At 35.0% G+C, this 14,011-nt stretch overlaps 1 protein-coding gene across 10 annotated transcripts in view; it reads right to left on the bottom strand.

The window, feature by feature from the left end:
* Positions 1 to 925: 925 nt before the first annotated feature.
* The window catches only part of TMEM144 (transmembrane protein 144), a 35,243-nt gene continuing 22,157 nt past the window's right edge, over positions 926 to 14,011 (bottom strand). For 8 of the 10 annotated variants that reach the window (XM_026061212.1, XM_026061222.1, XM_026061219.1 and 5 more), the window contains 2 exons: positions 7,136 to 7,205; positions 926 to 5,746 (listed from right to left, as the gene is read on the bottom strand). In XM_026061212.1, the coding sequence (XP_025916997.1) occupies positions 5,730 to 5,746; positions 7,136 to 7,205 (87 nt within the window). In that variant the 3' untranslated portion in view covers positions 926 to 5,729. Of the gene's footprint in view, positions 5,747 to 6,883; positions 7,110 to 7,135; positions 7,206 to 14,011 lie in introns of all 10 variants that reach the window. The other 2 variants (XR_003252741.1, XR_003252742.1) reach the window with 1 other exon arrangement.

Below are 14,011 nucleotides of genomic sequence, written 5' to 3'. Positions count from 1 at the left end.
AGTTATTCTATAGAGAAAAATAAAAGAATTGAGCTACAAATTGCAACTTCCAATGCAGATCTGTGCCCTTCCCTTTGTCTTCTGCTCCGACTGCAGGGACAGTGAACATCTAACAAGTTTGCAAACTCTCCATGGATTCCTGGTTACATTCCTAGCTTGAGGAATCTATCTCGTAGCTTTTTGTTCCGCATAAACTACACTATCTGCATCTTAATTTTTCTTTCTAGACAATACAGTATCACACACAACAAAACAGACTAGTGCATTTTTGAGGAAGGCCTCAATTTAATTAGGAACAGCAATTTTTGCCTGAATTAATTTTGCTTGGCAAAAGTTCCTCTTTTGATCCTAAGTATAGGATTTATAGTCTTCAAAAATTCTGACTTACACTACATTAAAAAAAAAAAAAAGAAAAATCAGTGCTAGAAGCTGCTCAAAATCCTATGCAAAAATAGTATTAAAACTATGAAGCATACTGAAATCAGAAAGAAATAGTTTCTAAAAATTTGAAGCAATCTTTCAAAAATGGCCAGAGTAGAACTGAGCTTCTGATTTTCAATACCCAGCTTTGTTCTGTTTTAGAAAACCATCTCTTCAACCTCATAGAAACACTCTACTTAGGAAGGTGAAAGAAGTAATTATTTTATTGATTTATGCTTTTTCGTAATCATCAACTAGCAAATGAGAGCAAATTAAAAAAGTCAAATAGGAAATCTACTAGAGAAAGAAGAAACGTTTTGTGATGGAGTTCTACTACTGTGTTATATATACTTCTAAGTCTTTTTTCCCCCACTTTTAAAATCATGAAGTAATGTTAAAGTCATGAAGGCTTATCATGAATCAGAATAAAAAGTGCACAAGGAGCATGCTTCAAAATTTTTTCTTTTATTTTTATTATTTTATTATTATTTTATTGGTAGTTTTGGCAACCAAAAAAAAATAGCTAATATTTCTGAGTACGCTCGTTTTCATGTTTAAGAACATGGTGCTCCACCATCAACAGAAAGAGGATTCAAGTCTTGTAAGTTAATGACAGAAAACTATGTCAAGAGTTGCTTGTACTTTATTTTTCAAAGAACTATTGAATGAAAAAATGTTTTCAGTGGTAATCTAAAATTTTTGGAAAAGATGAGATTTTTGAACTTGTAAGGGACAATTAACTGGCATTTTTTCAATAAATTACGGAAACTTCTGTATTCACAGCATAATTCCCTCTTTCTGCATAAAGTGCTTCTAAAAACAAGCAATCTATTCAACTTCTGTAAGCTTTTTCCCCCCTTTCTTTTGCCTGAAATTGTACCACTCTTACCATCATTCACTAAGGCTCTTGAATAAAAAGTGTAATAATAAGTTTGTTATGCTGTTTTACTACGTTGTTTGACAGCACTTTCGCTTGTGGCAGTATTATCTGTGTTGTCCTAAAGCACTATAGATAGGTCCATGTTATATGTTTCAAGAGAGAATTGACTTTTGGGGCAATTATTCAGATTTGTATTTTTGATTTTGTTAATTGGATGGTGGAGGGGTAAGCTAAGAAGTCTGACTCTAAATCCAGAAGCTGGTTTTGTCACAGATTTGGAAACAATCAGGGGAATCTATGCAATTTGATATTTCATTTTTAAATGGAACAGAGCAATTCTATATTACAGTGGATAATTGAAGCATTTCTTTGAGCTATTAAAAAGAGGTAAGTGAGACACATACCATAGTTCCCTTTACAACAATAATTACATAAGTTATTCAAAGCAGATAATATTAGGTATAATGATTGCCTTTTGTAATAGATGCACATATATTTGAATATTTGGCAATAAAAGCATTTTTAATGTGAGAAACATCTGAGAAGTGCACAGCAATAAACACATTTTTAATTTTGAGTGTTTATAGAAGGTTTTCTACAGTACTCTAAAAATCAAAGTCTAGGTACTGTGTAAATAAGAAAACAAGGTCTTGCCCCAAAATAAAAACCTAAGTGAGTGTCATCTAAAAGGGAAGATCTTCTTGAAGTCATGCATGTTTGAAAGACAGAAAGGGAAAGGAGAAGCAAATAGATAAGACGTAGCCCTGTTCCTGAAATATAACCCTATGTTACTTCCTTTTATATCCCCTACATTAATTGATCTATGGTATCATGAGAGCAGAGGAAAGTCATTTCTCCACAAAGTTTGCATCTTCAGTTTAAATTCTGCCTTGGCCTCTTAACCTACAACAGTTTACATTTCCCAGTGGAGCTCCTCCTTCTCCCTGAACTATATTAGAAGGCATATTTCACACACTTTCCCCTTACATATATGATTTACATTACATGATTTCAGCTTTAAAATGCAGTATTATCTGTTCAAAAACACAGCAACACTTCCCTATTAAAACTTTAGTTAGAAGCTCAACAAACAACAGTGTTCTTTTTACTAGTCCTATTTGCATCTAATTAAAGACTACACCTTCATCTTTTATTATGCACTTTTCTAGTGCATTTTTTGATGTGCTTAACTGCATCTTTAAAAATGATCTTAAACTAAATTCCATGTCCAGAAAAAAAGATTAGATCACGATATACCTGAAGATAGAGTGAAGATAAATGAACATGAAAATCAGAAATAGGTATTTTTAAAGCAGACTCTCAATAAGAATGCAGTTCTTGTAGTAAGTGCTCGTTTCATTTATGAGAATCTTGTGAAGTGAATATTTTTCACTGTAAGAGCACTTGTAATTTACACATACTTGAAAATTCAGGCTTTGTACAGAATTAAATAATTTGAAAGCAGCTGAATTGGAAAAATTCTGCAGAATACATCTGGGAATCCCTACTATGAAAGAAAATTAGAAACTGAAGCCAGCAGTTTTAACATACACTCTTCCTGAGATTAAGTTTTCAAATGGGAAAGGACATGCCAAAACTTAGTAATTAGACACCCTTATACTGGGCAAACTTTACTCTTTAGCTTGTATTTTACCTGGGAATTTTCTTTCAATTATTTGTTCTTCAAGGATAGCGTACAAGTCAGTCAGAAGAAAATACTTAGACTGACAGGCAATTTACACCTGAAATTCCAGGCTTCTCAGCACATATTTACTGACTTAGTATTTGAGAACTATCATTTAAATGATAAAAATATTGGAGGTGTCAATTGCTTAAGGTGAACAGTCAGATTTTGGACATTAGAGTGGTCTAAAATGCACAGTCCTGGTTCCCTCATCATAGGTCTACTCCTGCTATCTACCATGGTCTGCTCAGAAACAAAGCCACAGCGTGCAAGAGGGCTGCATATATCCAAATTCCATCTTGACATACAGTGAGGGTGTGAAGCTGGATATAGGATGTGAGGCCCTCAAGGTAGACTGACTTATTGACGCCAACAGCAATTTCCCCTTTGATGACAGCAAAACTAATACCTTTTTTTCTCCTTTATGTGCCCTAGTGGAATTTCTTCCAGATCATCCTGTTGGGGATAGAATTTGACTCCTGTCCAGCAGTCTGGGACAATCTGGATAGCAAGGAATCTCAAGGATCATCCATCTCGAAATTCTGCTTTTACAGATCTTTCCCTATCTTCCCTAGTTATTTAACTAGTTCAAGCTGGTAGGCTGGGAAGTAGACTAAACAATCTAACCTTTTCGCTCATAAACATTATTTGACCATTTTTGTGTAAGTATGCTTCCTTAAAACTTTTTGTAGGCAGAACCCTGCCCACTCTGCAAAAGCAACCTCATATCTATTTATGTTAGGTCTTTTCAGTTTACTAGATGGAAAAAAGAAAGGTAGGTGAAAATATAACCAAGGCAGGACATTTTTACTGGAATAAATCTATCAAAACATTAGGTTTTGGAAGGGGGTGTAAGACATAAGCTATACTGCTGGCATTAGTCAATCCTGTTCTCAGTAGAATTCCCCTCCTAGCTAACTTCAGGGAAAGAACAATAATCTCAACTAAAAAAGCAACAGTACTTCTGTGTTTTCCATTAACAGCCAGAAAAGTTTCAGCTTTTAGTGCAGAGTATCTTCAGTGCCTATTTGCCTCAGAAAAACATTAACTGCAACCACAGATCCTTTTTTTTTTTCCCCCCAATAAAATTTGTAAGAGCACAATTAACCACAGGAGTCTCTATTGCACTCTTGTTTCTTACTGTCAAGCATTTATTTGAGCAGGAAAATCCAAGTAGAATTGACCTGGCTGCCAATATTTTATCAGTCACTCCTCAGAAGATACAGACAACAGTGAAGTGACAAATTGTTTGTTCCCTTTGAAGTGCTGAATTATAAAATAGGAATAATCACTACTTTTGTAACTATACTGTTTTTTTTCTCTCTACATGATAATTTCCTGTTATTTCTTGGAATTTAAGAATCAAGAAAAACTATTACAGTGATCTATGCTGAAGATTATTTCATTTCAGGTTTTACATAGCACACTGAGTGCAAGAAACAAAACAAAACAGTAGGAAATTAGAAGACTATCACTGAGATATTCCTGTTCCTTAAACCACAAAATATTACTAACTAACATCAGGAAAGAGCTTTTAGTTACTTCGCCTTTTTTTCTTTGGGTAAACAGTAGATGCTTTAATATTGTGCATATGGTTTTATCATTTATAAGTTTAGTACTCATATAAACATATCAGATTTTGAGCCTGTTCCTTAGAGATGATGAACATGTAATTCTCATTGAAATCTACATGATTTCAGAGTTCTTGACATGTTGCAATATTGAATCAACTGTGTTTCAAGGGGCAGTCAAGATAAACACTGTAAACCAAGTCATGTCTTTAAAACTGGTAAGAACTATAGCACTGAGTTTTCCATCACCTTGCAGTCATTGTTGAAAAAAATATCTAGATAAATATTTGAACTAAGAAATACTTAATTCTATAAACCACCAGTATGAAAGTATTCCTGAAGCTTCATGCCTATAATTGAGACCAATGAAATAGAGAATAATAATGGCTATTACATTACATCATATTGCTATTTATATAGTGATGACACACATGCTAAAATTAAATCCATTTTTGAAAGATTTTTTTTATTTCCTAGAATTTTATTTGGCATTACGATACTGAATGGATAAAAATGAAAAGTGGCTTTTTAGGGGGCATGTCATCATTAGAAGTTTTGTCATTCTCTAAAACCAGAAGATTTTAAAGCAAAAAAGCTTGTTTAATAATAAATGTTAACTAAATAGAAATATCTATTCAGAACTAATAAATGTTAACTAAACAGATATATTATTCAGAAACTAGTCTCAATTATTTCACTTTAAATGTACCAGATCAGCACCGTTATGCATTAACAATGAAAGATGAAGCTGTGCTAACTATTTCAGCCCATAAAACAGGTATTGTCTGGCAAGTTAAACCACAGCAACGGTATACTTTTATTTGGTGTGTACTTTTGACAGACCATAGTGGAAGACAATGAAACTGCATACAGGTCAATCAAAGACAAGTTTGATCATCAGGAACCTAAAAAAATCAGCTAAACTAAAATCAGCTTTCAGTGAGACAGCTTCTGAACTTCTGCTTGCCTAAGTTAAGACACACCACATTTTGAAGTGTATTTAAACAAATTTTCATCAGAAACCCCACTTGCAAAATGGATTTAGGAACCAAAAGAGAGGAAAGAGCAACTTTTTGAAGGTTCTTAAGCTTCTACTCATCTCTATGTAGATTCTTTCTAAGATTTTCAGAAGTACCAGAGTATGTTGGACCATTAACTTCATTGGTTTCAGTGTCTATTGTCTTCTAACACCTGTAATTGAAAGGTTAATTGCTTAAATTCTTTTACATGCCTCAGCAGGCAGTTAAATACACCTACAATTTCTAAAATTCTGGCCCAATTACATATGGAATGAAATCTGCTTTTTAAATTTTTTGGGGGGATCATTACAATCTATCAAGCACTTCAGTAACTCAAATGCTGCATCTGTTGTGAGTCCCTCAGTTTGTATTACCAGCACCTTTCTTACAGTTAATTAGCAATGTACAATATTAATTACACTCATTAGACAAGATAAGCTTGCAGGTGCACCTCTTTTCTAAAGAAAATGTGTGAATAATGTTCTCTTTCCTGTATCAGCTTTCATCTGCACCTGTTTCTTAGTTAACCAACAGCAGTGATAGCAATAATTTTTCTACTTGTTTCAAATAAATCTTGTCTAAAAGTTAGGGGATTTTGTTGTTGTTGTTGTTGTTGTTTTTAAGTTTCCCAGCAGGACAATCATGAAAATCTTGAGATGCGCTCTCAGTTGTACTCAGCCAGTATGGATAAATGTCTTCTGAAGTCTACTGTGAGGGCTTAATGCTTCTAGACTCCAAGGGGAGAAAATGAAAGCAGCCTGCATTCCACTCCATGCCAATAAACTTTTCTTGATAGGGACAGGTAAACACTACTTTTCTTTCCCTCACTAAGGCTTTTCAAGAAGATTTATCTTGTTCAGTCTTTGTCCTCCCACTGTGTTCTCCTGCCACTTGACCATTTTGCACTGCTGAGAAAAATCTAACACTACTTTTGTGGATATTTAAGGAAATGAAAGATCCTTTTCTAACCTCCTTGAGCCTACTCACTAGTTCTCACTTCATATCTCAGGACCTCTATGACACGCAATAGGATGAGAACCTACAGTCGTCCCCCCCCCCCCCCCCGGTGAACATTTTAGTCTGCCAATTTTTGACATCCATTGTAATTATTTTAAATAGGTCTGAACCAGCCTTGGCACCATTTGCAGCATTTTTCTCTGTTAGAGACAATGACAGAGTGAACTAATGGACATTTCACTTTCATTAGACAAAATACAATTTAGTCTGAGCAAAAATTTATGGAAGAAAAACATACTATCAAGTAACAGCAGGGGTCAGTGTGCTTTGAGCTCTGCAAGCACTCACTCACCTCCACCTGGGAACCCCAATAAGATGAGAGTGTTTCAGATACTCATGCAGTGCCTCCTCTTTGGCAACAGTGCCACCTGAACTCTTGGATTGAATGTCACCTCCTAGATCCAAGTTATCATTTTATACAAATGCACACCCTTAGTTTGCCAGATTTCTTGAATTAAGTCTAGTCTGCTTTAATTATTTCTGCTAGGGATGAAACTTCAAAAGACAGATTATCAGTCCTGAAAGAAGAAAGATAAACGGTTACCCATATTTCCGTTAGGAAAATCAGAAGCAGGAGTATCAGTACGCAGTGGCAGTTCTGAACTAAATAATTCCTAAAATGATAAATACACATTATTTATAAAACTACAATAATATGGGAAAGTTCTATTCAGCTACAGCTGAATATCTTGCTATAACATTTGAATTTTCTATGTTTCCATAACACTGTTTCTCTATCACCATGACACTTTCAAAGATGTGGCAGTAGTTTGGAGTAAGTTAAACAAAAAAATTCTCTTAGCTCAATAAATTGCTATTTTTGACTCTTAATTAAAACAACTGTCTGCATTCACATCAGACAATGTTTAGGCACTTTAGCAGCTTAGGCGCATCCTGGCAGCACATGAATTTACTCTATACCACTTCCTTCATTTTGATTCTTTGCTTTAAGGAAATACTCTTTCAAAAAAAAATAAAATCTGGAAATGACACACAGGTAATTAAAATTGGAAACTTCCTTATAGGCTGGAATAACATTATTCATACCTATACACACACATAAATATAAACACACATACACACACAATACCAAATGTTTTCAATTCTGCTTTGTTGTGGCTCCTCTAATAAAGATGTCCTCAGATTGTTTCTCTCTTTTGTCAACCTTTCTTAGAATCAGTAACTGTAGTAAATTTAATCTCATTTTTATTTTTATAAACAGATAACTAATGCAATAAGGCAATACCCCTATTTTTTACTAATGCAGCAATCAGAGCAGATATAAAATTAAGGCTTAAGATGCATTCAACAAATATTTGATAAGACATGAAAGCAGTTATAAATGAGTTATTTTATTATTAAATATGGTGCTATTTGTGGCACTTGAAGTTTATACAGAAGTAATCTCAATTTGTAGAACTTTGATTATTAAAATGGACAACCAAGATCTGCATGTTCCATTTATAATTTGCCTTATAGTTCTATTTTAATTTCAACTGAACGCTTTTGCATCAGAAGACTTAATTAAGCTCCTATTCTACAAGGATATTTTTGACATTAATCTAAACACAGTTAGAGTGAGAAGAAATTGTCCTGGCCAAAAAGTGATATCCCTCAACTCTGTTCTTGCATAAAATCAAATGGGAATTAGATCAAAACTAGCCTTTGAGTTGTGTACTTAGGCTATAATTTTAAGGAGTCTCTAGGAATTAAGACATCAAACTTTACTGCCTTTCTAAAGACTAATTTAACTCCCTTTGGCCTTTGAAAATTACATACCTATTAAAAATTTAGTAATATTAAAAAAAACACTATTTTCTTCAGCAAATACAGAAGTCATAATTTTATATGCATATAACTGCCTCAACACTAAACTACGTTCATTGTAGGTAAGTAAACAAAAGATGCAGGGAAGCCAAACTAAAAGACAAAAGAAACCCTTAATCCTTCACTGGGTTAGGAAGGAGTGATTTAGCCAGCCTTCCCACTTCATCTAATCTGGAAGGATGCGGAACTATAATTCACACTCCCACAAATTCTGCTTTTACCAGAAGAGTCTTCCTCTATTGCCTTTGTCCTAGCCCTCCTTCGCAAGGGCTGGATCCTTTATTGGCTGGGAATTACGTTCAGCAGCTGACTTGTAGCACCTCCAGCTTGATTTCCTACAGGGAAGCCTTGCTATTTGTCCATACGCTCCAGCACAATGACTACCCTAAATATCTCTTGCAAAAAACATTTATAACTGTGTTCAAACTGAAGCTTCATTGCATTTTTTTCTTTCCTAATATTTTGCAAATGTTGCAAAGCCACTCCAAGACGGTGATGCTTCGAATCACTCTCTAACTGATAAGCAAAACTATCTGTGAGCAACACTCCTTTCTCTATTTGTTTGACTTGCTCTTGGTCACTTGCCAAAGAGAAGATAGTCTTTTAGATTAAACATTACTACTCCTGCTGGAATATTTTAAAACATATTTCTACATATATTTTGACTGAACTTCTCCCGTTACCAATACTGCAGGGTTAGAGCAAAGGAGGTTGTTCTTCTACCTTAATAGCAAAGCCAGAATAATTTTTCCCCTTCAGTGTGATAATGTGATGCAGAAGATGATAGATATTATGAGGCTCTTGAAAGTTTTTCATTATTTCAGTTCGTTCCAGTTTTAGACACGTGTCATATTAAGCAGTAAAACAGTAAAACTACACTGTATTAGAAAGTCTGATCAGGCATCTCCTATGAACACTGATTCTCGATTTTGTAGTTTAAATAAACTGATCTTTAGAAACTGCCACAGAATTACAACACTGAGGCTAATGAAGATCTTGTCAAGTTTTACATGAACAGACTCATTGTTCTATCATTTGCTTTCACTATTCACAGGTCTGTAATTTTCCAAGTAAACTTTTCTGATAAGCTATCCAGTTTCAATGCCTGTATCTGCTCTCAGTTTTACTATTGCTGAACATAATTGTCCTAACAATATAGAAAAATGCATGTTTTTATTTTGGATCACGTATATTGAGACTCAGCACAGTTTAAAATGTGAGGTTAAGAATGAGATGAATTCTCTGAATCTTCACTATTTGCAATTGACAGAAAAATCTTTAAATTAAAATACAGGATAAGCACTGCAGCAGAAATCACCTTCACTCCCTCTTGCATAAAGCACAAGTGTAAAAAAAAAAAGGAAGGGGGGATAAAAGTCTAACTGAGAAACAATCCTAACTGTAAACTGTACCACTAGCAGCTCTTTAAAACGCAGCTTTAACCGACTGTCCTGTCCTTCTACTGGAGTCAGATTTCTTACTAATACCTTAACATAACAGACACTGAAATCTGTGAAGCTGCTTAATTCTGAAAACAAGGCCTGTGACTATAAGACATACATATTTAGGCTGTGATCAGATTATTTTAAGCAATTGCTGAATAACTCTAGCTACTAAAACAGAGTTTAAGCTCTGTTTTATTTGTTAATATACCAGAGCTACTAATAATTTCTTATTTCTTAACCCAATTTCACTGAGATTTTACCTGACTAAAGCATAGAAAGGCAAGCTCTCGTGGTAAGGGGAAGAGGTCGCTTTTCTCCTGATAGCCTGAGGAATGTCTTGTCTTTGCTTAAGATCCCTACTGCAGAACTGTTTTGAAGGTAAGCGGGATGAGAAGAGAGCAGCAAGATTAGCACAGCAGAGCATGCAAGAGGTTAGAGAATGCTGCAAGCAACAGAGGTATCATAAAGAGTATTGAGATAACATTAAGAAGCTTCTACAAGTGTATGTTATGGGTATATATACACACATATACCAGTATATTCAGTAGCTTTTATTCCTCTCTAAGCCTGATTAAATGACAATGTGAGGTTTTTTTTAAGCTAGAACTTCCACCTTAGTAAATCCTGCATTGAGTGCTACAGGTTTTCCTGTACGTTGGTTAAAACCCTGATGGTCATATTGTCACATAATCATTTTGCCCCCTCATCCATGTTTAAGAGGAAAATATGGGAGCAGGTATCAGATTAAACTAAAATGATAAAGATATCTCTTCAAGATTCATCTCAGAAACAGTGACCTATGAGTTGTTCAGATTTTCATTACAACAGTAGCACTTTGCCACAGAAGTGAGGAGGGTATGGTTACAGGAATAGACAAATTACCCACCCCTTCTGTCCTGCACCCCCCAGGCCTACAGACAGCTGTTCAGGCAGAATAAGAACAGCACCTACCCATATATGAGCTGCCCTGCTAATGAAAGAGATATTTTGTCTTCCTCTGTTCAAAGCACAATGTTTCTATTTAAAATTATCTAGCTCTTGCTTCAAATCAGTTAAGTTTCAGAGCACCCTCACGGTGCTTTCTTAGGCAATTATTTTTACTCTCCCTACACTCCAGTTCACCATGCAGGAATTGGTTAGGCATATCTACTTTGTGCATCTGAGTCTCCTGTCAAGACTGTAGTTATCTCAGACTCTGTTATTAATGTCTCTGTGGGCACACTGTTAGAAGGCTGCAGTTTCTTCCACTGGTGTGCCTGTCACACAGCTCATACAAATAAGGGTTCCTCTTGTGAAACTTCTCCAGCTGAAGGACATGCTTTTAAATCTGACTTTAGAATGAAAGACAAGATTCCGGAGAACAATACAATCCCCTCATATTGGCATCAATGTGGTATATAGACACATACTTGCTGTTTCTAAGAACTGACTATGGTCCCAGACTTGTCCGTGTATATTTAAAAATCTGCCAAACACAGCTTCAGGAGAATACAGAAGTGCATAATCCATATAGACGACACAGATCCTGAATTAAAATATATGGCAGGCTAGCAAATGGGCATGGCTATGCATATTTTAGAAAAGGTAGCAGTCTGGATCATAGCATCAGCAGTAGAATTTTTTCTCCCCAATAAACACTTTTTCTGATAACATTACAGGAACTACATGAGACACTGCCTTATGAATAAATTGATACTATGTGCACCAGTTTAATGAACAGTCTTTGTTAAGAAATATATTTACATTTTGAAATTGAAAGATTTTTTCCCTGGCACATTGAGCAGAGCATTTAATCACATTTTGAAACTGATAGAAAAACTACTATGAATTATTATTTTTAGTTACATAGGAGAATATTTTTTATAAACAAATTAAATCTGCTTCCGATACTCATATTCAAGTATTCTTAAGAGAAGGACTAAAACACTATTCTGCTTTTTTGCTGTCYCCTTCCTCCGGTAGGTTCAGACATTATTTGCCAGCCTTAGTACCTATATATTTCTAAAGGAAGTCTCTAATATGCAATGGAAATTTGTGTTGAGTCCTGTTTCTGAATACAGACACAAGAAGAAATAATGGAATTATTCGAGTGAATAGGAAAATAAATTATGCTGATGACATACTGCAATGGTGTGCGGAAATAATGGCAGTGTTCTCAGAGAGCATAAGTGATCAAAGATTCAGCTTGTTTCAGTGTACCGTATTTCACTGCATAAGGCTAGAAGAGACAGATTCTGACTGAGTTCGTCTCAGTCCAGGTATACTGAAAGATGACAGTCCCTAAATTAGAAGCCTAATCAGTTATCATATGGTAGATTCAGACTAATTTGCTGAAACTCCCCTCAACTCAGGTAATCATAAACCATTACTCTAACTTTATTGCTTTTTAGTTTTCTCATTCCAATGCACCTAAAATACTATCACCTTGGTTTGATTTGTCATCCATACTTCTTGAATTCCTGCCTGTCCTCCATACCTTAATTAGAAGTTCACTGTCCTTCTACTGGAAGTCCTACATAAATGACCTGCTTATACCTCTCTCATATTATTTCTCCTAGCTTGATCCTTGTGCTTTTTCAAAAATCTCTTTTTAGTGTTTTCTGTTTTATTGCCCTCCTGAGGTTTGTACTTTGACTAATGSTCTTCCTTGTGCTTGCCATCAGGAGTTAACACAAACTTAGACCATGATCATGAATTTGGAAAGAAGCTTCAGCAAAAAGCAACTACCCTTAATCAAAAGTGCTCTCCACCTGTACTAAGAGCACACCATGGAATCACCACGTGAGATGTCACTGTTGTTCTGTAAGAAGTAGGAGAGAAGCCACATCAGATGCTATCTAAATAAATAATATATTTTTTAATATGCACTGCACTGTTTGAAATGTACACACCTGTTTGAAATATTAATTCTAATATGGAACCTGAGACAACCTCAGCAAAATGAAGGACCATATTTGGATGAAAGACCTCAAAAGGAACAGTCTAGCTACTTGCTACATCCCATACACCTTAGACTAATCAGACTGCAGAAAGAGATATTTGTGGAGCAAACTATACTTTTTTAGACCTCTACTATTTTAAATCAGAAGCTGTTTCTGAGTTTTCTGTATGGCCTTATCTTTCATTGTTTTGGAACCTATTTATAATACTGACCTAAACAACTTCTCAGAATAAGTTTCAAAATGTAAATTATGCTTTATTTGAAAAATCACTTCCTTTTGTCTTTTAAATTCTATGTCTGATAACTTTGTTGTGTATTCAACTCTTCTTGCATTATAAAACCTAGTGACTAATCATTCTTTATTCACATGCTACATATCACCCTCCTTAATTTTCTGTTCAGGCTGAGGAGTCCTGTTCTACTTAATCTTCCCTTGTACAGAATAATTTCTTATTTGTTTCTTTAGGTCTTTTAAAAATTCCATTATATATGTATTCTGAGATCAGTAACTGACATTTTACACTGACCTTGTCTCCATTTACTGTCTAATAATTTCTAAGACCCTAACATTTTTTCAACTGCTGCTAATCACTGAGTTGATATTTTCAGACTACTTGCAATGACTCCCAGATCTTTCTTGATTAGTAGTCTCTATTTCAGAGTGTTGCTTATATGTCTATATACAAACACATGCTGTGATATTTACACAGTTAGCGTCATGGCATTCTGCAGATACATACAACTCAGTTACTTGGATCTGTAAGGTTCTTCTGTAGTGCTTTGCAGTTTGATATTTTGAATAATTTTCCATCAGCAAGTTCTCAGTAATCTTAGAGCCAATGCTTCTGGCAACTGATACAAACTTACAAGAAAAGAACACAATACAGAGGGGAATACTTATGCTGAAATGTTTTCTTCCTTTAAGCTTTTAGAAGCTATTTCATGGTGTAGCAGGTCTTTATTTTCATGCACTCTAGCTACACAGAAACCCATTTGCTGGACTCCAGCCAGGTTCTCCCTCACTAAAGAGGCATAAGAGGTCTCCAAATCCTGTTATGGCATTTCTCATGGAGGCCCAGGGAACTGAAATTTTACTGCATTTTCAGCTCCAACTGCAACACTGACGTTTTGTGAAGTCTTAAAACTAAAATAGACCATCAAACTTTACATATCACTTACTCAAACAGTACCAACAATGAACACAAAG

The sequence above is a fragment of the Apteryx rowi genome, unplaced genomic scaffold, assembly GCF_003343035.1.
Source record: "Apteryx rowi isolate R43461 unplaced genomic scaffold, aptRow1 scaffold_178, whole genome shotgun sequence".
NCBI lineage: Eukaryota > Metazoa > Chordata > Aves > Apterygiformes > Apterygidae > Apteryx > Apteryx rowi.
This window is presented reverse-complemented; position numbering and strand designations above follow the sequence as displayed.